The sequence below is a fragment of the Saccoglossus kowalevskii genome, chromosome 4 (genome assembly GCF_978046115.1).
Source record: "Saccoglossus kowalevskii chromosome 4, keSacKowa6.1, whole genome shotgun sequence".
Lineage (NCBI taxonomy): Eukaryota > Metazoa > Hemichordata > Enteropneusta > Harrimaniidae > Saccoglossus > Saccoglossus kowalevskii.
Genome location: NC_140644.1, coordinates 46,042,397 through 46,066,668, shown reverse-complemented (window position 1 = coordinate 46,066,668; position 24,272 = coordinate 46,042,397). Strand labels below are relative to the sequence as shown.

Here is a 24,272-nt window from a genome sequence, read left to right as displayed (position 1 = left end):
GTGATAAGATTGGTGTAGCATTCATAGTGATAAGATTGGTGTAGCATCTACAGTGATAAGATTGGTGTAGCATCTATAGTGATAAGATTGGTGTAGTATCTATAGTGATAAGATTGGTGTAGCATTTACAGTGATAAGATTGGTGTAGCATCTACAGTGATGAGATTGGTGTAGCATCTACAGTGATAAGATTGGTGTAGCATCTACAGTGATAAGATTGGTGTAGCATCTACAGTGATAAGATTGGTGTAGCATCTACAGTGATGAGATTGGTGTAGCATCTACAGTGATGTGATTGGTGTAGCATTTACAGTGATAAGATTGGTGTAGCATTTACAGTGATAAGATTGGTGTAGCATTTACAGTGATAAGATTGGTGTAGCATTTACAGTGATGTGATTGGTGTAGCATCTAGTGATAAGATTGGTGTAGCATCTACAGTGATAAGATTGGTGTAGCATCTACAGTGATAAGATTGGTGTAGCATCTATAGTGATAAGATTGGTGTAGCATCTATAGTGATAAGATTGGTGTAGCATCTACAGTGATGTGATTGGTGTATCATTTACAATGATAAGATTGGTATAGCATCTACAGTGATAAGATTGGTGTAGCATTCATAGTGATAAGATTGGTGTAGCATTTACAGTGATAAGATTGGTGTAGCATCTATAGTGATAAGATTGGTGTAGTATCTATAGTGATAAGATTGGTGTAGCATTTACAGTGATAAGATTGGTGTAGCATCTACAGTGATGTGATTGGTGTAGCATTTACAGTGATAAGATTGGTGTAGCATCTACAGTGATAAGATTGGTATAGCATTTACAGTGATAAGATTGGTGTAGCATCTACAGTGATAAGATTGGTGTAGCATCTACAGTGATGAGATTGGTGTAGCATCTACAGTGATAAGATTGGTGTAGCATCTACAGTGATAAGATTGGTGTAGCATCTACAGTGATGAGATTGGTGTAGCATCTACAGTTATAAGATTGGTGTAGCATCTACAGTGATGAGATTGGTGTAGCATCTACAGTGATAAGATTGGTGTAGCATCTACAGTGATGAGATTGGTGTAGCATCTACAGTGATGAGATTGGTGTAGCATCTACAGTGATGAGATTGGTGTAGCATCTACAGTGATAAGATTGGTGTAGCATCTACAGTGATAAGATTGGTGTAGCATCTACAGTGATGAGATTGGTGTAGCATCTACAGTGATAAGATTGGTGTAGCATTTACAGTGATGAGATTGGTGTAGCATCTACAGTGATAAGATTGGTGTAGCATCTACAGTGATAAGATTGGTGTAGCATCTACAGTGATGTGATTGGTGTAATCTGATTAAAATCTGATGTAGTGTACGGGCTTTAATTATTTTGGCTATAAACTTATTTTAATTTTATTTTTTATTACTTTTGTTATTAATGCCTTTTAAAATTATTATTTTATTTTGATTTTGAGATTTTTTTTTAATTCCGCCCTACCTACATCTGATCCGACGCCTATGTAACGAGATTTCAACGAGACCCACTATCGACGATTTTAGTCAACGAATCACAGACCTCCTTCTATAGCGCACATGGTGACGTCACCGGGCAAACACACTCAAATAAAATGGCGGATTATACCGACGTTAGCGACCGAGAATAACATGGCTTTTCGGTAAGTTTATCATTGTCAAATGCAACGAAAGTCATTTTTATGTTATTATTGTGGCTCGAATGGTTCGAGTTTAGATCGTTATTTTGCGTAGTTATTCTGGGAGTGACGATTTTAGTTCCACCGAACACCGGTGTCTTTTCCAGTCGCTTGCCCTGGAGACGGGTGATGTTTTGTTGACGATCGGACCAAAATCGTCTACGATATTGAAGCCGTAGCTGTAAATATTCATCAAAATGTATCAACATTTTGTACATTATACAATAACAATAAAGTAATTAAGCTGATTTGGGCTGGAATAAAAATTTTTTTAATTGGAACACATCGCAATTGATCAGGAAATATTTGTTTGCTCCAATTTTCTGCGTCGATGCCGTGGGCCGGTGACCGTTATACAATGTAAAATCAGTTTGCATTGTTTACTATAGCTGTTTACAGTGTTCTAATCATTACGATTTACTTATTTTTTTGCTTCCATTCTAGATAATTATGCTCAGTGTTTGATGTAAAATTGAAGCGATGACTGAATGAACGAACCTTGGCTGGCGAAGATGTATCTGGAAGTGTACACATTTGTTGGAAGAGAAAAAAGTATTCAATGTAATGACAATAATTGTAAATGCTGTGGAATTTCTTTTGTAAATAAAAATATACTAGCAATTTTCTATTAATGGTTTATTCAAGTGGGCAAAATATAATGTACAGAAAGATTACCCGTAGAGTATCGCTACACTGAAAAGTAGCCAACCGACAGCCTGTATAAAAGGGGGGCTGTGATTGGCTGTTACTTAAGCGAGATTTGAACGGGACTTACATGGGCGTCGGATCAGATGTATGTAGGGCGGAATTAAAAAAAAAACACAAAATCAAAATCAAAGTAAAATAATAATACAATAAAAAGGAATTAATAACAAAAGTAATAACAAATTAAATTAAAATAAGTTTATAGCCAAAATAATTAAAGCCCGTACACTACATCAGATTTTAATCAGATTGGTGATTGGTGTAGCATTTACAGTGATGTGATTGGTGTAGCATTTACAGTGATAAGATTGGTGTAGCATTTACAGTGATAAGATTGGTGTAGCATTTACAGTGATAAGATTGGTGTAGCATCTACAGTGATAAGATTGGTGTAGCATCTACAGTGATAAGATTGGTGTAGCATCTATAGTGATAAGATTGGTGTAGCATCTATAGTGATAAGATTGGTGTAGCATCTACAGTGATGTGATTGGTGTATCATTTACAATGATAAGATTGGTATAGCATCTACAGTGATAAGATTGGTGTAGCATTCATAGTGATAAGATTGGTGTTGCATCTACAGTGATAAGATTGGTGTAGCATCTATAGTGATAAGATTGGTGTAGCATCTATAGTGATAAGATTGGTGTAGCATTTACAGTGATAAGATTGGTGTAGCATCTACAGTGATGTGATTGGTGTAGCATTTACAGTGATAAGATTGGTGTAGCATCTACAGTGATAAGATTGGTAAAGCATTTACAGTGATAAGATTGGTGTAGCATCTACAGTGATAAGATTGGTGTAGCATCTACAGTGATAAGATTGGTGTAGCATCTATAGTGATAAGATTGGTGTAGCATCTACAGTGATAAGATTGGTGTAGCATTTATAGTGATAAGATTGGTGTAGCATCTATAGTGATAAGATTGGTGTAGCATCTACAGTGATGTGATTAGTGTATCATTTACAATGATAAGATTGGTATAGCATCTACAGTGATAAGATTGGTGTAGCATTCATAGTGATAAGATTGGTGTAGCATCTACAGTGATAAGATTGGTGTAGCATCTACAGTGATAAGATTGGTGTAACATTCATAGTGATAAGATTGGTGTAGCATCTACAGTGATAAGATTGGTGTAGCATCTACAGTGATAAGATTGGTGTAGCATTTACAGTGATAAGATTGGTGTAGCATCTACAGTGATAAGATTGGTGTAGCATCTACAGTGATAAGATTGGTGTAGCATTCATAGTGATAAGATTGGTGTAGCATCTACAGTGATAAGATTGGTGTAGCATCTACAGTGATAAGATTGGTGTAGCATTTACAGTGATAAGATTGGTGTAGCATCTACAGTGATAAGATTGGTGTAGCATCTACAGTGATAAGATTGGTGTAGCATTTACAGTGATAAGATTGGTGTAGCATCTACAGTGATAAGATTGGTGTAGCATCTACAGTGATGTGATTGGTGTATCATTTACAATGATAAGATTGGTATAGCATCTACAGTGATAAGATTGGTGTAGCATTCATAGTGATAAGATTGGTGTTGCATCTACAGTGATAAGATTGGTGTAGCATCTATAGTGATAAGATTGGTGTAGCATCTATAGTGATAAGATTGGTGTAGCATTTACAGTGATAAGATTGGTGTAGCATCTACAGTGATGTGATTGGTGTAGCATTTACAGTGATAAGATTGGTGTAGCATCTACAGTGATAAGATTGGTATAGCATTTACAGTGATAAGATTGGTGTAGCATCTACAGTGATAAGATTGGTGTAGCATCTACAGTGATGAGATTGGTGTAGCATCTACAGTGATAAGATTGGTGTAGCATCTACAGTGATAAGATTGGTGTAGCATTTACAGTGATAAGATTGGTGTAGCATCTACAGTGATAAGATTGGTGTAGCATCTACAGTGATAAGATTGGTGTAGCATTCATAGTGATAAGATTGGTGTAGCATCTACAGTGATAAGATTGGTGTAGCATCTACAGTGATAAGATTGGTGTAGCATTTACAGTGATAAGATTGGTGTAGCATCTACAGTGATAAGATTGGTGTAGCATCTACAGTGATAAGATTGGTGTAGCATTCATAGTGATGTGATTGGTGTAGCATTTACAATGATAAGATTGGTATAGCATCTACAGTGATAAGATTGGTGTAGATTCATAGTGATAAGATTGGTGTAGCATCTACAGTGATAAGATTGGTGTAGCATCTACATTGATAAGATTGGTGTAGCATTTACAGTGATAAGATTGGTATAGCATCTACAGTGATAAGATTGGTGTAGCATTTACAGTGATAAGATTGGTGTAGCATTTACAGTGATAAGATTGGTGTAGCATCTACAGTGATAAGATTGGTGTAGCATCTACAGTGATAAGATTGGTGTAGCATCTACAGTGATAAGATTGGTGTAGCATCTATAGTGATGTGATTGGTGTATCATTTACAATGATAAGATTGGTATAGCATCTACAGTGATAAGATTGGTGTAGCATTCATAATGATAAGATTGGTGTAGCATCTACAGTGATAAGATTGGTGTAGCATCTATAGTGATAAGATTGGTGTAGTATCTATAGTGATAAGATTGGTGTAGCATTTACAGTGATAAGATTGGTGTAGCGTCTACAGTGATGTGATTGGTGTAGCATTTACAGTGATAAGGTTGGTGTAGCATCTACAGTGATAAGATTGGTATAGCATTTACAGTGATAAGATTGGTGTAGCATCTACAGTGATAAGATTGGTGTAGCATCTACAGTGATGAGATTGGTGTAGCATCTACAGTGATAAGATTGGTGTAGCATCTACAGTGATAAGATTGGTGTAGCATCTACAGTGATGAGATTGGTGTAGCATCTACAGTGATGAGATTGGTGTAGCATCTACAGTGATGTGATTGGTGTAGCATCTACAGTGATAAGATTGGTGTAGCATTTACAGTGATAAGATTGGTGTAGCATTTACAGTGATAAGATTGGTGTAGCATTTACAGTGATAAGATTGGTGTAGCATCTACAGTGATAAGATTGGTGTAGCATCTACAGTGATAAGATTGGTGTAGCATCTACAGTGATAAGATTGGTGTAGCATCTATAGTGATAAGATTGGTGTAGCATCTACAGTGATGTGATTGGTGTATCATTTACAATGATAAGATTGGTATAGCATCTACAGTGATAAGATTGGTGTAGCATTCATAGTGATAAGATTGGTGTAGCATCTACAGTGATAAGATTGGTGTAGCATCTATAGTGATAAGATTGGTGTAGCATCTATAGTGATAAGATTGGTGTAGCATTTACAGTGATAAGATTGGTGTAGCATCTACAGTGATGTGATTGGTGTAGCATTTACAGTGATAAGATTGGTGTAGCATCTACAGTGATAAGATTGGTATAGCATTTACAGTGATAAGATTGGTGTAGCATCTACAGTGATAAGATTGGTGTAGCATCTACAGTGATAAGATTGGTGTAGCATCTATAGTGATAAGATTGGTGTAGCATCTACAGTGATAAGATTGGTGTAGCATCTATAGTGATAAGATTGGTGTAGCATGTACAGTGATGTGATTAATGTATCATTTACAATGATAAGATTGGTATAGCATCTACAGTGATAAGATTTGTGTAGCATTCATAGTGATAAGATTGGTGTAGCATCTACAGTGATAAGATTGGTGTAGCATCTACAGTGATAAGATTGGTGTAGCATCTACAGTGATAAGATTGGTGTAGCATTCAGTGATAAGATTGGTGTAGCATCTACAGTGATAAGATTGGTGTAGCATCTACAGTGATAAGATTGGTGTAGCATCTATAGTGATAAGATTGGTGTAGCATCTACAGTGATGTGATTAGTGTATCATTTACAATGATAAGATTGGTATAGCATCTACAGTGATAAGATTGGTGTAGCATTCATAGTGATAAGATTGGTGTAGCATCTACAGTGATAAGATTGGTGTAGCATCTACAGTGATAAGATTGGTGTAGCATCTACAGTGATAAGATTGGTGTAGCATCTACAGTGATAAGATTGGTGTAGCATTCATAGTGATGAGATTGGTATAGCATCTACAGTGATAAGATTGGTGTAGCATCTACAGTGATGAGATTGGTATAGCATCTACAGTGATGAGATTGGTGTAGCATCTACAGTGATAAGATTGGTGTAGCATCTACAGTGATAAGATTGGTGTAGCATGTACAGTGATAAGGTTGGTGTAGCATCTATAGTGATAAGATTGGTGTTGCATCTATAGTGATAAGATTGGTGTAGCATCTACAGTGATGTGATTGGTGTATCATTTACAATGATAAGATTGGTATAGCATCTACAGTGATAAGATTGGTGTAGCATTCATAGTGATAAGATTGGTGTAGCATCTACAGTGATAAGATTGGTGTAGCATCTATAGTGATAAGATTGGTGTAGCATTCATAGTGATAAGATTGGTGTAGCATCTACAGTGATAAGATTGGTGTAGCATTCATAGTGATGAGATTGGTATAGCATTTACAGTGATAAGATTGGTGTAGCATCTACAGTGATAAGATTGGTGTAGCATTTACAGTGATAAGATTGGTGTAGCATTTACAGTGATAAGATTGGTATAGCATCTACAGTGATAAGATTGGTGTAGCATTCATAGTGATGAGATTGGTGTAGCATCTACAGTGATAAGATTGGTGTAGCATCTACAGTGATAAGATTGGTGTAGCATTCATAGTGATGAGATTGGTATAGCATCTACAGTGATAAGTTTGGTGTAGCATCTACAGTGATAAGATTGGTGTAGCATCTACAGTGATAAGATTGGTGTAGCATCTACACTGATAAGATTGGTGTAGCATCTACAGTGATAAGATTGGTGTAGCATCTACAGTGATAAGATTGGTGTAGCATCTACAGTGATGAGATTGGTGTAGCATTCACAATGATAAGATTGGTATAGCATTTATAGTGATGAGATTGGTGTAGCATCTACAGTGATGAGATTGGTGTAGCATCTTCAGTGATAAGATTGGTGTAGCATCTACAGTGATAAGATTGGTGTAGCATTTACAGTGATAAGATTGGTATAGCATCTACAGTGATGAGATTGGTGTAGCATTTACAGTGATAAGATTGGTATAGCATCTACAGTGATGAGATTGGTGTAGCATTTACAGTGATAAGATTGGTGTAGCATCTACAGTGATGAGATTGGTGTAGCATTCACAATGATAAGATTGGTATAGCATTTATAGTGATGAGATTGGTGTAGCATCTACAGTGATAAGATTGGTGTAGCATCTACAGTGATAAGATTGGTGTAGCATCTACAGTGATGAGATTGGTGTAGCATTTACAGTGATAAGATTGGTATAGCATCTACAGTGATGAGATTGGTGTAGCATTCACAATGATAAGATTGGTATAGCATTTATAGTGATGAGATTGGTGTAGCATCTACAGTGATAAGATTGGTGTAGCATCTACAGTGATAAGATTGGTATAGCATCTACAGTGGTGAGATTGGTGTAGCATTTACAGTGATAAGATTGGTATAGCATTTATAGTGATAAGATTGGTGTAGCATCTACAGTGATGAGATTGGTGTAGCATTCACAATGATAAGATTGATGTAGCATCTACAGTGATGAGATTGGTGTAGGATCTACAGTGATAAGATTGGTGTAGCATCTACAGTGATAAGATTGGTGTAGCATCTACAGTGATAAGATTGGTGTAGCATCTACAGTGATAAGATTGGTGTAGCATCTACAGTGATAAGATTGGTGTAGCATCTACAGTGATAAGATTGGTATTGCATTTATAGTGATACGATTGGTGTAGCATCTACAGTAATAAGATTGGTGTAGCATTTACAGTGATAAGATTGGTGTAGTATTTACAGTGATAAGATTGGTGTAGCATCTACAGTGATAAGATTGGTGTAGCATCTATAGTGATAAGATTGGTGTAGCATCTACAGTGATGAGATTGGTATAGCATCTACAGTGATAAGATTGGTGTAGCATCTACAGTGATAAGATTGGTGTAGCATCTACAGTGATAAGATTGGTGTAGCATCTACAGTGATAAGATTGGTGTAGCATCTACAGTGATAAGATTGGTGTAGCATCTACAGTGATAAGATTGGTGTAGCATCTACAGTGATAAGATTGGTATAGCATTTACAGTGATACGATTGGTGTAGCATCTACAGTAATAAGATTGGTGTAGCATCTACAGTGATGAGATTGGTGTAGCATTCATAGTGATGAGATTGGTGTAGCATCTACGGTGATGAGATTGGTGTAGCATCTACAATGATGAGATTGGTGTAGCATCTACAGTGATAAGATTGGTGTAGCATCTACAGTGATAAGATTGGTGTAGCATCTACAGTGATGAGATTGGTGTAGCATCTACAGTGATAAGATTGGTGTAGCATCTACAGTGATGAGATTGGTGTAGCATTTACAGTGATAAGATTGGTGTAGCATCTATAGTGATGAGATTGGTGTAGCATGTACAGTGATGAGATTGGTGTAGCATTTACAGTGATAAGATTGGTGTAGCATCTATAGTGATGAGATTGGTGTAGCATGTACAGCGATAAGATTGGTGTAGCATCTATAGTGATAAGATTGGTGTAGCATCTACAGTGATGAGATTGGTGTAGCATTTACAGTGATAAGATTGGTGTAGCATCTATAGTGATGAGATTGGTGTAGCATGTACAGCGATAAGATTGGTGTAGCATCTACAGTGATAAGATTGGTGTAGCATCTACAGTGATAAGATTGGTGTAGCATCTACAGTGATAAGATTGGTATAGCATCTACAGTGATAAGATTGGTGTAGCATTTACAGTGATAAGATTGGTGTAGCATCTACAGTGATAAGATTAGTGTAGCATTTATAGTGATAAGATTGGTGTAGCATCTACAGTAATAAGATTGGTGTAGCATCTACAGTGATAAGATTGGTATAGCATCTACAGTGATAAGATTGGTGTGGCATTTATAGTGATAAGATTGGTGTAGCATCTACAGCGATAAGATTGGTGTAGCATTTACAGTGATGAGATTGATGTAGCATTCATAGTGACGAGATTGGTGTAGCATCTACAGTGATAAGATTGGTATAGCATCTACAGTGATAAGATTGGTGTAGCATCTACAGTGATAAGATTGGTATAGCATCTACAGTGATAAGATTGGTGTAGCATTTACAGTGATAAGATTGGTGTAGCATCTACAGTGATAAGATTAGTGTAGCATTTATAGTGATAAGATTGGTGTAGCATCTACAGTAATAAGATTGGTGTAGCATCTACAGTGATAAGATTGGTATAGCATCTACAGTGATAAGATTGGTGTAGCATTTATAGTGATAAGATTGGTGTAGCATCTACAGCGATAAGATTGGTGTAGCATTTACAGTGATGAAATTGGTGTAGTATTCATAGTGATGAGATTGGTGTAGCATCTACAGTGATAAGATTTGTGTAGCATCTACAGTGATAAGATTGGTGTAGCATCTACTGTGATAAGATTGGTGTAGCATCTACAGTGATAAGATTGGTGTACTCACCATATGGGAAATATTTTATCTTCATTTCAATTTCATTGGATGATTTCAGTATCCTAACAGCCTGCAATGACAACATAACAATGAGTGGCAATGACTATAAAGGAAAATTGCTAACATTGATAGAGAAACATCAAATGTATCATAGAAACAACAGTATATAGTTTAGCTGTAATTTTGTCAAACCATTTTTTTTTTTTTTTTATGAAACAAGCAGCCTCTAAGCTGAGATAGCTATGCTTGTCAGCATTGCATATTTCAATTAAATTCAATTTCCCATAGCAACTAACATGTAAGATACCATTTTTCAAAAAACAAGCACAACAAGGGTCTGTTCGAAGGGTTTAATAGGGTGTTTGCAAAATCGTGAATATGATATTCAGGTTGACTCCACTGTTTCCCCAGTGCAACTGCCACCACGCCAGATACCCCACAAAATACGGTATAAAGTTAAAACTGAGTTGGATGTAATTGAACCAGTCATTGAACCTACTGAATGGGTTAGTCAGAGTAGTACGCTCATAAAAAAAATGGCCAAGTTTGTGTATGTCTCGATCCGCGAGAATTAAATAAAGCGATTTGTCGTCAGCACTATCCAACAACCGAGCTGGAAGACATAGCAACAAGAATGCCAAACGCTAAGGTATTCTCAAAATTTGATGCAACCTCGGGATATTGGCAACTCAGGTTGAGTGAAAAGAGTTCTAAATTGACTGGGGGAGATACAAATTTAGAAGGATGCAATTTGGAATTAGTTCAGCAGGAGAAATTTGGCAGAGAGCAATTGGTTGAGGAATTCGGCAGTCTTGAAGGGTTTGAAGTTATAGTAGATGACATGTTGTTGTACGAAGATAGTAATGTACAACATGACAAATGTCTTGCCCAATTTCTGAGAAGGGTACAAGGATCTTGGTTAAAGTTCAATGGTCCAAAATGCGAGATAGGCATACATGAAGTTTAGTTTTCAGGTCACCTGCTAACAAGTAATGGACTGAAATCTAGTCCAGGTAGAATTAGAGCTCTGCCTAAACCACAAAACAAATCACATCTCCAAATGTTTCTGGCTATCATGTTATACCTTGCTAAATTTATGCCGAACTTGTCTGCGCTCAAAGCACCGCTACATGAGCTTCTTGGTAAAGGCATAAAGTGGACCTGGGAAGATAGGCGTGATGCAGCCTTTCACTGTAGTTACTGTAGTTACTGTAGCCACTCAAACTCCCGTACTTAAATAATATGACGCTAAAAAAGCTGTCACGGTTTCAACTGATGCTGGTAACAAAGGGTTGGGAACTATGATTAGCCAAGATTCACAACCAGTTGTGTATGCATCACAGAGGCTCAACAATGCTGAAACATATTATGCACCCATAGAAATTCTTTTTGGTTGCAGTCACTTTCATGACTATATATTTGGAGCTAAAACTATAGTGGAGACGGATCATAAACTACTGGTTGGAATATTCAAATCAAAGAAAGTTTAGAAAGAACTCCCGTGTGCTGAGAGTATTGAAGACACATTAAAAATTATTTAAAAATTACCTGTACATGAGATATTGATAGAAAAGCTGAAAACTAATTATGTACATCAGGTAACTAATATGAACAGAACAGAACAAAAAAATTACGAATTATTATGCTAATTAGAGAATTAATATGAACAAATTTTAACCCAAAATTAATCAGGCCTGTCTATTGTCCTAGAGCATTTATGTACCAAATTTTATTCAAATGTGATGATCAGTAATTGAGATATCAGTGTTAATTAATTATGTTAATTAGGAGATTAATAAGCATAAATATTTACCAAAAACTAATTGGGTTTCTGCATAGTTCTCTTTAAAAGTTTCATTAAAATCCAATTTGTGGTGCTTCATATATCAGTGGAACATTATGCAAATTAGGTAATTAATATCCAATTAAAACTAATTAGGTCTCTGCATAGTCCTAGAAGATCTATGGAGCAAGTCTCATTGAAATATGATGATTACTACTTGATATATCAAAAGCTGAAAATTAATTAATTATGCTAATTAGATAATTAATATGTACTCATATTAACCTAAAAACTATCAGGTTTGTGCAGTATCCTATGACATCTATGTACCAAGTGTCATTGAAATGTGATGATTACTACTTAAAATATCAAAAGCTGAAAATTAATTAATTATGCAAATTAGGTAATTAATATGTACTCATATTACCTTAAAAACTATCAGGTCTGTGCAGTGTCCTATGACATCTATGTACCAAATTTCATTGAAATGTGATGATTACTACTTGATATATCAAAAGCTGAAAATTAATTAATTATGCAAATTAGCTAATTAATATATACTGATATTACCCTAAAAACTATCAGGTTTGTGCAGTATCCTATGACATCTATGTACCAAGTGTCATTGAAATGTGATGATTACTACTTAAAATATCAAAAGCTGAAAATTAATTAATTATGCAAATTAGGTAATTAATATGTACTCATATTACCTTAAAAACTATCAGGTCTGTGCAGTGTCCTATGACATCTATGTACCAAGTTTCATTGAAATGTGACAATTACTACTTGAAATATCAAAAGCTGAAAATTAATTAATTATGCTAATTAGGTAATTAATATCTACTGATATTACCCTAAAAACTTTCAGGTTTGTGCAGTGTCCTATGACATCTATGTACCAAGTTTTATTGAAATGTGATGATTAGTACTTGAGATATCAGTGGAAAAGCCGAAAATTGATTAATTATTATGCAAATTAGGTAATTAATATTGCACAGATTATTACCCAAAACTAATCAAATCTGTGCATTAGTTTGGAGCATCTGTGTGCCAAGTTTCATCAAAATCCAATGAGTGGTTCTTTAGATATCAGTGGAACAGTCATGAAACAGCTAAAAATCAGCTAATTATCATGCAAATTAGGTAATTAATATACGGATTTTTACCAAAACCTAATCAAATCTGCGCATTGGCCCAGAGCATCTATGCACCAAGTTTCATCAAAAACTGATGTATGGTTCTTGAGATATCAGTGGAACAGACGGACACACATACACACACACATACATATACACACACACACACACACACACGCACATACAGACACACTAACTGCAAAGACTCCCTTTTTGTGCTTCGCACACGGGAGTCAAAAAACACTGCACAAACTTAGCCCTTGTTTACAACGCATGCGCATGACTCTCCTTAGACACGACTTAGAAGAAGTTTGTATATACAAACCAGGGAAAGAAATGTTTGTACCTGATATGCTTAGTCGAGCCCCATTAATGGATGCTCCTTCACAAGTTAATGATGAAAACGATGTTCTAAGTATCATAAATCAAAGTCCCATTTCTGACCAGAAACTAGCTATGTTGCGTGAAGAAACCGCAAGTGACCCCACCTTGATGAAGATTATTGACCTTGTCCTTTCAGGATGGTCAAATTGTAGGGCACATATTCCGGATGAAGCTAAACTTTTCATACATTTCACGATGAAATCACCTATTCTAATGGGCTATTATTTCGCAACAATCAAGTGTTAATTCCTTCAAGTATGCGCCCTGAAAACATTAAAAAACTACACGTAAGCCACCAAGGAATAGTAAAGTCAAAACAAAGGGCTCGATCAATCATGTTTTGGCTACGTATGAATAGCGAAATTGAAGAAATAGACTCTAAATGTTCTACTTGCATGGAATTTCGCAGTCAAAGGCCATGTGAACCGATGATTCTGCATGAAATACCAGACCATCCATGGTCTAATATCGGCACCGACCTGTTTGAAATAGGAACAGAAAATTACCTAATCTTAATAGATTATTATTCTAAATTTCCAGAGGTAATCAGGATTCCAAACAAAACTGCCCATGCAGTGATATCAGCAACTAAATCTGTGTTTGCACGAGAGGGAATTCCGGATAAAGTAATTAGTGACAATGGTCCCTGCTATGACAACCAGGAGTATAAAGATTTTGCTCACCAATGGGAGTTCCATCATATCAAAATTAGTCCTGGTCATTCTCAATCAAATGGCCAAGTAGAAAACGCTGTAAAAACTGTGAAGCGGTTAATGAAAAAAGCATATAAAAGTGGCCAAGACCCGTACATGTCATTGTTAGAATATCGGAACACCCCCTTAGATGGAACAGATGGTTTTGCCCAAGTCAGTTGTTAAAAAGCAGAATTCTCAAATCAAAACTTCCAACTGCTGAAAACATGATCAAACCTCACATTGTTCCCCCTATGCTGAATAAATTAAAGGCCAGGCAGTGCAAGCAGAAATTCTACTGTGATCGCACAGCCAGCCATAACATTTGCCAACCGATTTCAGGACAGTCTGTAAGATTTCGAAACCCTCGGAATAAATGGGAATATGGTGTGGTAAAGGAAACACTGCCACAGCCTAGAAGTATGCTTGTTGAGACTACATCAGGGAAATTGTACAAAAGAAATCGCAGACACATGTACCCAACATGTGAACTCCCACCACCAGCATAATTGCTTGATAATGGAGAGACCCACCTGAAACAGTTGATAAACCCATTTCAGACTTAAGGTAGAGATGCAGTTTACCTGACAGGTATTTTAATTAGTTAATTAGGAAACCAAGATGACCTCCCTTGTCCACAAAACTATATATTTTTGGAAAGCTTATTGTATGAATTTTAAAAATTTGTTGGTTTATGGGTACATCTGTTTACTATGAAGAAATTGCCGTCTTGAAAACTGTCTACCAGTTGTCAATTTTGCAGGGCAGCAGCCCAAATTTCACTACTTCAAGTTTATGCATAAATTAACCCCCAGGCTAGTTGTCTGTACGATTGTTGTAACACTGTTCAACCAAAAACAATGCCCCGACGGCATTTTGAAGATAAACACATTTTCAATCATTTGTGAAAATTTCAAAACAAAAGGTCAAAGCGTCCAGGAGCTATTCTTTTTTAAAGTTCTGGGATGTGCACTAAAAAGAAGCTGAGATAATTGCTAATTTGCATAACAATTCACTCAGTAAGAAGTTTGCTAATGCTCATAATTAAAATGGCTGTAACAGTTCCAAATTTAAATGTATTATCGTTTTGTTAAAAGTTAAATATAGTGCATAATATGGAGATCCCGTCATTTCTTTTTTTCACCATGTTTCTTTTTTATTATTTATCTACAGCCTTGCTAAATCTTGCTAAGCATTCAAATAGGAGAATGTTTGCACCTGTTATCTATATTTTAAAATCGTTTTTTTGAGTATGTTCCATGATTCACAATTCTACAAAATTTTAACAGTATATAGCCAAGACTGTTTGGATAATAAAAAGCAAAGAAAAAATCAAAGAAAGCTTAGAAAGAACTCCCATGTGCTGAGAGTATTGGAGACACATTAAATATAATTCGAAATTACTTAGCTGAAAACTAATTATGCAAATCAGAAAATTAATATGACCAGATTTGAGTGTAAAACTAATGAGGTCTGCGCAATGTAACAGAAAATCTATGTCTCCAAGTTTAATTGAAATGTGATTAGAACCAAAAAATTATGAATTATTATGCTTATTAGGGAATTAATATGAACAGATTTTTACCCCAAACTAATTAGGTTTGTACATTGTCCTAGAGCATCTTTGTACTAAGTTTCATTGAAATGGAATAATTAGTACCGTGAAAACTCCAAAATTTCGACCCCTCTAAAAATTCGATCGCCTATTTATTTGCCGGGTTTCGGTGTTTTATTTACCTCCAAATTTTCGACTCCACTAAAAATTGCCGACTCATTCTTATTCGAAAATTGCGACCAGTTTTAGTTTTCCCCCAAACGAAAAAAAAAACGATGTGAGCGTTCAAACGGGACCTTCCTCGAAGGCATGAATCCGGGTTTCTGATTGACTGAGAGATTTTTATTTTATTGGTAACGAAAATATATTCTAAATAAACGAAGTTTCAAATAAAAACGAACACAAAAATCTCGGCATGCTGCGTTTCTGAATTGTTGATTATTACTGTACTCAGTAGTGATTATAATAATGTACACAAAATAAATTTGTTGAATGGTTATGAAATACAAATAAAAGTCAACTTAGTTTCATCGTAAGCGAATGATTCCGGTCTCGTATAAACGTTTGATGCTGTAGGATATCCGCCATGTTCTCTTAGGTCAAATAGGTCAAATCGCTAATTAACCAATCAAAAAGCTGGATGATGCCAACGTGTTCAAATTACCATAGCTTATTTAAATATGTTAATGTTATTTGCCTGCTGTCAATTTTGTAATTTTATATTAGATTGTATTTTAGAGATTTTGTATTATTTAGTAATTTAGTGATTGTATTTGTTATTTGTTATTTAGTATATTGTGTTTTTGTTTTGTTTTTTATATATATATATTTCTCCTTGTACTTTGTGACCATTTTCTTTCCCTCCGGGGATTGTGTAAGAGTCAATAAGTAAATAAATAAAAGAACGCAATGTGGAAGAGATTGATGTTGTAGTACGATATTTTGGCTTGGATTTTGATGCGAAAACGGCATGATTTTTTTTAAATAAAAAAATTAGTTGTTTTTAAAAAATAAACTGGTCATCTGAAGAATAATTTAACATTGTTCACAGTGATAACAGCTCATTCTCGAAAGGAAGCTTACCCGCTCACGCTAGTCACGATAAAAATCATACACGTGTACTCTTGAATAGACAGACGTCAATGACTACGGTAAAACTTACTCTATTTTAGCCGGCAGGATTGATTGAAATGTCCGAAAAATGACGCCAAAATACACCTTAAAAGTCCCATTTTATTTTCTTAAATCCCATTTTATTTTTTAATCCAAGGGCGAATTTACGGCAGAATTTGGTCCCTCAAATAAGGGACACGTGAGCTTTGATTCTAACCGGATACATTGCACTGGGTCGGGGAGATAGTTTGCTAAACTTCCATGTATCTTTTGTCCAATGGGTACCTGTACTTCGAACATTCGCAAGTTTTCCTAGGTAGTGCGAGACAGCTTTGTCTTTTGACCTATTAGTTTTGTGCTGACCTCTTTTGTGCTGACCTATTAGTTTTGTGCTGACCTATTAGTTTTGTGCTGACCTCTTCTCCGCGTCTTGATGTTTTGTTTTGCTTGTCATAATACTCATAATACTCACTGATTGATGATTTTGAGTTACAACTCGGCCACGACCTTTGCTTTTACCGTGAAACATGAGGAAGTTTACGTCAATTGACGGACATTGCATTTTTTAAAAACTAATGAAGCACACTGTCTATCATCCCCATTTTTTCATTTGCTGATTTCTATTCTGAAAAATTCGACCGTCCGAAAATGCACCTTAATTTTGACTCTAAAAACACGTCACATTTCTAACACCAATTATTTAAAACCGGTCGAAATTTTGGAGTTTTTACGGTACTTTAGATATCAGTGTGAAAGCTTAAAATTGGTTAATTATGCAAATTAGGTAATTAATATGTACAGATTTTAACCCACAATTATTCAGGTCTGTCTATTGTCCTACAGCATCCATGTACATTCATTGATATGTGATGTATAGTACCTGAGATATCAGTGTGAAAGTTGGTTAATTATGCAAATTAGGTGATTAATATGCACAAATATTTACCGGAAACTAATTGGGTCTGCATAATTCTAGATTCATTGAAATGTGATGATTAGTACTTTAGATATCAGTAGAAAAGCTGAAAATTAATTATGCAAATTAGGTAATTAATATGCACAATTATTTACCCTAAAACTAATCAGGTCTCTGCATAGTCCTAAAGGATCTATGTACCAAGTTTCATTGAAATGTGATGATTAGTACTTGAGATACCCGTGGAAAAGCTGAAAATTAACTAATTATGCAAATTAGGTGATTAATATGCACAAATATTTATCGAAAACAATCAATCTCTGCATAGTCCTTGAGTATGTAAGTACCAAGTTTCATTGAAATGTAATGCTAACTAATATCAAATGCTGAAAATTAATTAATTATGCAAATTAGGTAATTAATATGTACTGATATTACCATAAAAACTATCAGGTCTGTGCAGTGTCGTATGACATCTATGTACCAAGTTTCATTGAAATGTGATGATTAGTACTCGAGATATCAGTGGAAAAACCAAAAATTGACTAATCATTATGCAAATTAGGTAATTAGTATCCACGGATTATTATCAAAAACTAATCAAAACCTAGCATTAGTTCAGAGCATCTATGTACCAAGTTTCATCAAAATCCAATGAGTGGTTGTTTAGATATCAGTGGAACAATCATGGAACTACTAAAAAATAGCTAATTATCATGCAAATTAGGTAATTAATATGCACGGATTTTTACCAAAAACTAATCAAATCTGCGCATATGTTCAGAGCATCTATGTACCAAGTTTCATCAAAATCCAATGAGTGGTTCTTTAGATATCAGTGGAACAGTCATAGAACAGCTAAAAATTAGCTAATTATCATGCAAATTAGGTAATTAACGAGCATGGATTTTTACCAAAACCTAATCAAATCTGCGCATTGGCCCAGAGCATCTATGCACCAAGTTTCATCAAAAACCGATGTATGGTTCTTAAGATAGCAGTGGAACAGTCGGACACACATACACACATACACACATACACACACACACACACACACACACACACACACACATACAGACACACTAACTGCAAAGACTCCCATTTTGTGCTTCGCACATGGGAGTCAAAAATCACTCCCAAGTGCCCACAAACATGCATCTCTACTTTAAGTGACAAAATGGTTCAACATAAATTATCAAGTAGCACAAATGTTGAAAACATTCCAACTAAAACAAAATATAAACATGTTAAGGTTCGACAAGTGTCAGACGGGAAAACCCAGTTAAACTTGTAATGTTTTCTTTTGCAAATGATTGTTAACTGTTATGAGTTAATTTGTGTTATATATTGACTAGTTGAACAGTTCTTGCACTGTAATATTAAACACACTAAAAGGGGATTACAAAACTGTTTGGATAAACTATCAGCCTACACATCAAAATGGCAGTTGTCTGTCAACACAGATAAAACAAAAATAATGATATTCAATAAGTGTAACAGACAAATATTCTTTTATGAAGGACAATAAATCAATACAGTTAAAGATTTCAATTATCTTGGCTTAACTATGAGTCCAAATGGTAAATTTAAAGATGCCATGAAAAACCTGAAAAGAAAAGGAATAAAAGCCTTATTCTCATTAAAGACCAAAATTGGATCTGGTAATCTGGACATGTCCATACTACTGTCACTATTTGATAAACTTATCAGACCAGTTATTGTATATGGGAGTGACATTTGGGGAGAAGAAAGTTCTACAAAATCAATTGCAGAGGATGTCCAGCTTACATACTATCGGTACATTCTTGGTATCTCAAAAATACACCAATCATGGCAATATATAGTGAATTGGGAAAATTACCTCTTGACTCTTTTATTAAGAAACAAATGATAAAATATGCCAATTGTATTGCAAATTCCACAAATACTCTACTTCAAGAAGCATACTATGTCAATAAAATTATTAAAAGTAAATGGTTTAAAAAACTTGATTTGATATTAAAAAATATTAACCATTCTTATCTTTTAAATGAAACAAATATTATCTCATTATCAAAATTAAAAACAATTGATGAGAAATTAAAAGAAGAGTTTACAACTGAGTGGTAAAATATAATAAATAATGACAATAGGAAAAAATCAAATTCTAAAAATAAACTAAGAACCTACAAACTTTTTAAAACCAAAATAGAACAAGAAAACTACTTAACAATTATGAAAAACAGTGAACTTTGCAAATCCTTAACAAAATTTAGACTTGGCAACCACTGTCTGAAAATTGAAACAGGCCAGCATACAGGATTGGATTTTAAAGACAGAGTCTGCAATATGTGCGACAATGACCATGTTGAAGATGAACAACATTTTGTCACAAATTGTCCTCATTACAACGAAATAAGATTAAAACTTTACATTGTAGCTAATAAATGTATACCAAATTTTGACAAATTTAGTAATGAAAATAAATTCATATCATTACTAAGTGACGAGAAAATGTCAATTCCTTTAGTGCAATATTTAAAAAAACTGTGTTAATACAAGACAGCAGCACCTACATAAACTAAGCCAGTAACACATTCCTTGTATACAAATTTTTTTCAATGCTTTTTTGTTCCCTTACTTTTTATGTAGTTATTTTTCTTTTACTAATATCTGATTTGTAACCCTTTTCATCCCCTCCAGGGAATGTTGTGTGTTAATAAATAAATAAATAAATCACTTTTATACTACAAAGAATCACATGAATTCCTTAAGTCAAAGTGTAACCAAGTTTATTTTGATAGGTCAATTTTGCAAACCAAGGTTCTAAAGATAATGTGATTTAAAATAGTTCTCAGTGAGTTCGTTATCTTTGATGTTTATTAAAGTTATGTTACAAACAAATCATTGTCAATGACACGTCCCCGTTTCGTTCATATTTGAGTGACATATACATTTTGTACATTCAAAGCAGATCATGACCGAAATCTAAGACCACTTTCAGTGGTCTGATCCGAAATGCACCTGCATATGTACAACACATTGTACTAAATCTGAACAAAATCAATCCATGTATGACTGAGATCCGGTTCCGGAATTGTGAAAATACATGATTTTGATGCATTTTCGGCCTTGAAATGGCCATCATTCAGCTATTGTTAAGCGGATCATGAAACAAATGCACAGTCGGCCACTTCGAACTTGATCTGAAAAAAAAATGACGTGCATCAAGGTCCTATTATGTTTAATGTATGTACCAAATTTGAACAAAATCTGTCCATGCATAACTGAGATTCGGGTCCAGAATGGTGAAAATGTGCGATTTCAATGCATTTTCGGCCTTAAAGCGGCCACCATTTGGCTATCGCTAATGAGATCATGAAACAAATGCACATACATATTTGTGACATGATGTACCTTGTGTGTGTGAAGTTTGAACTCGATCAATCCAGGCATGTCTGAGATACGGATCCAGAACTGAATTCTTTAAAACAAAATGGCCACTAGTCGGCCATTTCAAACTTGATCCGAAAGAAAAATGACGTGCATCAAGGTCTTATTATGTTTAATGTATGTACTAAATTTGAACAAAATCCGTCCATGGATAACTGAGATCCGGGTCCGGAATGGTGAAAATGTGCGATTTCGGTGCATTTTCGGCCTTAAAATGGCCGCTATTCGGCTATCGTTAATCGGATCATAAAAAAAATGCATATGCCCCATATAATGTGTGATGTATGAGTGAAGTTTGAACTTAATCGGTCCATGTATGTAAGCACATGTATACCATTCAAATCTGTATATAAACTCACTATTAATAAATACATCATCAAGTGAAAAGGGGCATGTGATGTATGTTACATTGAAGCTATGTACTTTTCATGTAATACCATTTTTGTAATACTGCCACCTACGTTCAGTTTGAGAAATAAAGTTACCCAGTAGTCACTGGTGGACAAGAAAACATGGCGGCAAAATCATTATTTTACAGGGGAGACCCGTCTATGGTGGCTATGAACTATGTGAATAAGCGGGTTGAAAATCCTCTGCCTAAATTCACTACGTTCAAATGAATATTTTGAACTGTAGGCAGTTTCAGACGCCGATAGGTGGCGGGTTTTCTGAGCAAGCAGAAAATGATGAAAAGGGTCTCCCATTCCGGGATAATACCCTCTACCTACGAGAACCTAGTTAAGACCAGTGAAGAAAGAAAAATGCTGCACAGTGATGGGGTTCGGTATGCCCGAGGACTCTAGACCAAAATTTGTGGGTAACTAGCTTTCAAAAGCAAAGACCAAAACAGTTCTGCAGGAGCACGTAGGTCAAAAGCGAGACCTGGAAAGTTCCAAGGAGCGCTGACAGGAGAAACTTCTACAAACAAATCTGTAGGAGAGACTACTCTATCTCCTATGCGAAGGGAAACCTGAGGTCGCCCGGGCTGGGTCAGCAACCCAAGTCTGACCTGCTACGATGGGACCCACCCTAAAAAGACCCTCCTCAATGGATCGGGTATCTCTTAGGTAGACATTTTGCGTTTAAGCCTGCCTTCACCACATGTTCAAGGGGGAGCACCTGACACATAAGCTAATGAGTTAGCAATCGCAATCCTGATCCTCCGGGTTGACGATTAGTTGTGGATCGCATCCTGGGATTTGATTCTTGGCGAGGAAGCGGATTCATGTCTTTAGCGTGACTTGATTGTCCATAAAGGCGACACACCTGTTCGAGCAGGACAGAGCCCCCAGTTCAGCCTGACGTCTAACTGAGGCGAGGGCTAGCAGTAAGACTGTTTTTCACGTCAAATATTTGAGTGGTGCTGATCGGGTAGACTCAAAGGGCGGTCTGCTTAGTGCGGACAACACAACCGACAAGTCCCACTTGGGTGGTTCCCTCGCTCGGGGTCTAGGCCTCTGATTCAGCAGTAAACAGTCTCTTAATAGTAGGACAACTAGTTAGTCTTGTCCCCAGAGAATTCTCAATGGTGGGTGACAAGGCTGACCTGTAGCCAACAATCACTGAATGGACAAGACCATTTCGTCAAGCAAATGGATGAAAAGTCAGCTGCCTGGTCAACAGAGGGATGGCATGGATTTCCCTTCCACTACACCAATCCGTGTACGCTCATTATTTCAAGGCGTAGGCTGTGTTGGTGGAATCCCTGTTCGCAGCCCACTCAGAAAAGACCTGAGTGAATCAACTGAAAGCCTTGATGCATGTAAGTGGTACACCGCTGTGCTCAAAGGCAGTGCGCCATCCGGTTGGGACAGCCGATCCAAGAGTCCGGAAGCAACAGTGTTGTGTACCTCGGGAGCTTGGCATTCCTGGGTGTGGTGAATAGGTCTAACCTTGGAGCGTTTCACCACTGAAACAGTCTGGAGGCTACGCCATGGGGTATCTGCCACTCCGCGTTCTGGAGAAGGAGACGCCACAAGAGGACATTTACTTGACTAGCTCCACATTGTTTCTCAGGTACAATGGAGAATTTGCTCTGCTAGGACTGACAGCGATGGGAATCTGGTCCCGCCTACTTGTTGCTATAGGAGACCATCACTGTGTTGTCTGTGCGAAGCAAGACTCTGTGGTCATGAACTATGGGTAGAAAGTGTATCAGTGCTAAGTGCACTACTTTATGTTCGAGCCAGTTGATATGGCGGTTCTGAGCCAAATGCAGGGGCCATATTCATTGGGTTTGTTCGTCCAATAGGTGCGCACCCCAACCTGTGAGGGAGGCATCCGTTATCAGAGTCATAGCCATGGCGAGTGGGTCCAAGGGGACCCCCTGCCTAAGGTTGGCAATTGACGACCACCAAAACAATTGAGGCATCCCTCGCTTGGTCCGAGAGTGTTAACTTTTGTGCTGGCTGTGTGACGCTTGCCTCCTGGCTACTTCTGGTCAGTAGGGGCCGACTTTGGTCGTTATGTTTTCTCAGCTTGGGTCAACTGTGGTGTCCCACCAATGGCTATGTCTACTGGTCTAGGAGGATGAACATCGGGTCACTAGGATCGATGCCCCCCCATAACCCCACGGCAAGGCTAACAGAGTCATAATGAAGAGGAGTGACCCGCAGTGGAGGAAGAACTCAGAAAAAAATTAATCCCTTGTCACTGGGTCCAACAGACTATCCCTGGCTGGGTGGGGGTACAATGACCCGGTACCACTAGCCTGTGCCTCTCCTGTGATGGGCTGGGATCAGGGGGATCCCATGAGGAAGTATCCTGCATGTGAATATTGCTTGCAGGTATGCTTCTTCTGGCTTGCCAAAACAAGGGGTAACTGTAATCCCCCCCCCCCCGTATTTGGTTACCCGACCTGCAAGAGACGCAATTTGACCCAGCAGGTCCTCAACCCAAGTCAGAGTCTCATAGGCAAATCCCAGCTCCGTGTGAATATGGGTGAGGACGGACTCGCGACGGCCCCCATAGGAGTAAAAACCTCCAGGGGCACAGCCTAATCGTTGTCGGTATGATCGGGCAAACTGCCGCATGAAACAACAGACTGTGAGGATGCTCTCAGCAGGGGGGACCATGAAAACTTGGGACCTCGACGCCACGGTACTAGAAGCACCGTTAGACAAGTGGGAGGACTTATCGCTCATGCTAACGTATCCTAGGCCTTGGTAATTCCTTATTGCAACTGCTGCACAACTGCCTCCATGTTTGAGGCGATAAAACCTGTGGTGGAGCCTC

The 24,272-nt window shown here is 36.8% G+C and overlaps 1 protein-coding gene across 1 annotated transcript in view; it reads right to left on the bottom strand.

The window, feature by feature from the left end:
• LOC144359603 (PDZ domain-containing protein 11-like) overlaps positions 1-24,272 on the bottom strand; it is a 128,705-nt gene that overhangs the window by 54,849 nt on the left and 49,584 nt on the right. The window contains exon 6 of the mRNA XM_085498184.1: positions 10,034-10,094. Coding sequence (XP_085354310.1) covers positions 10,034-10,094 — 61 coding nt within the window. The remainder of the gene's footprint in view (positions 1-10,033; positions 10,095-24,272) is intronic.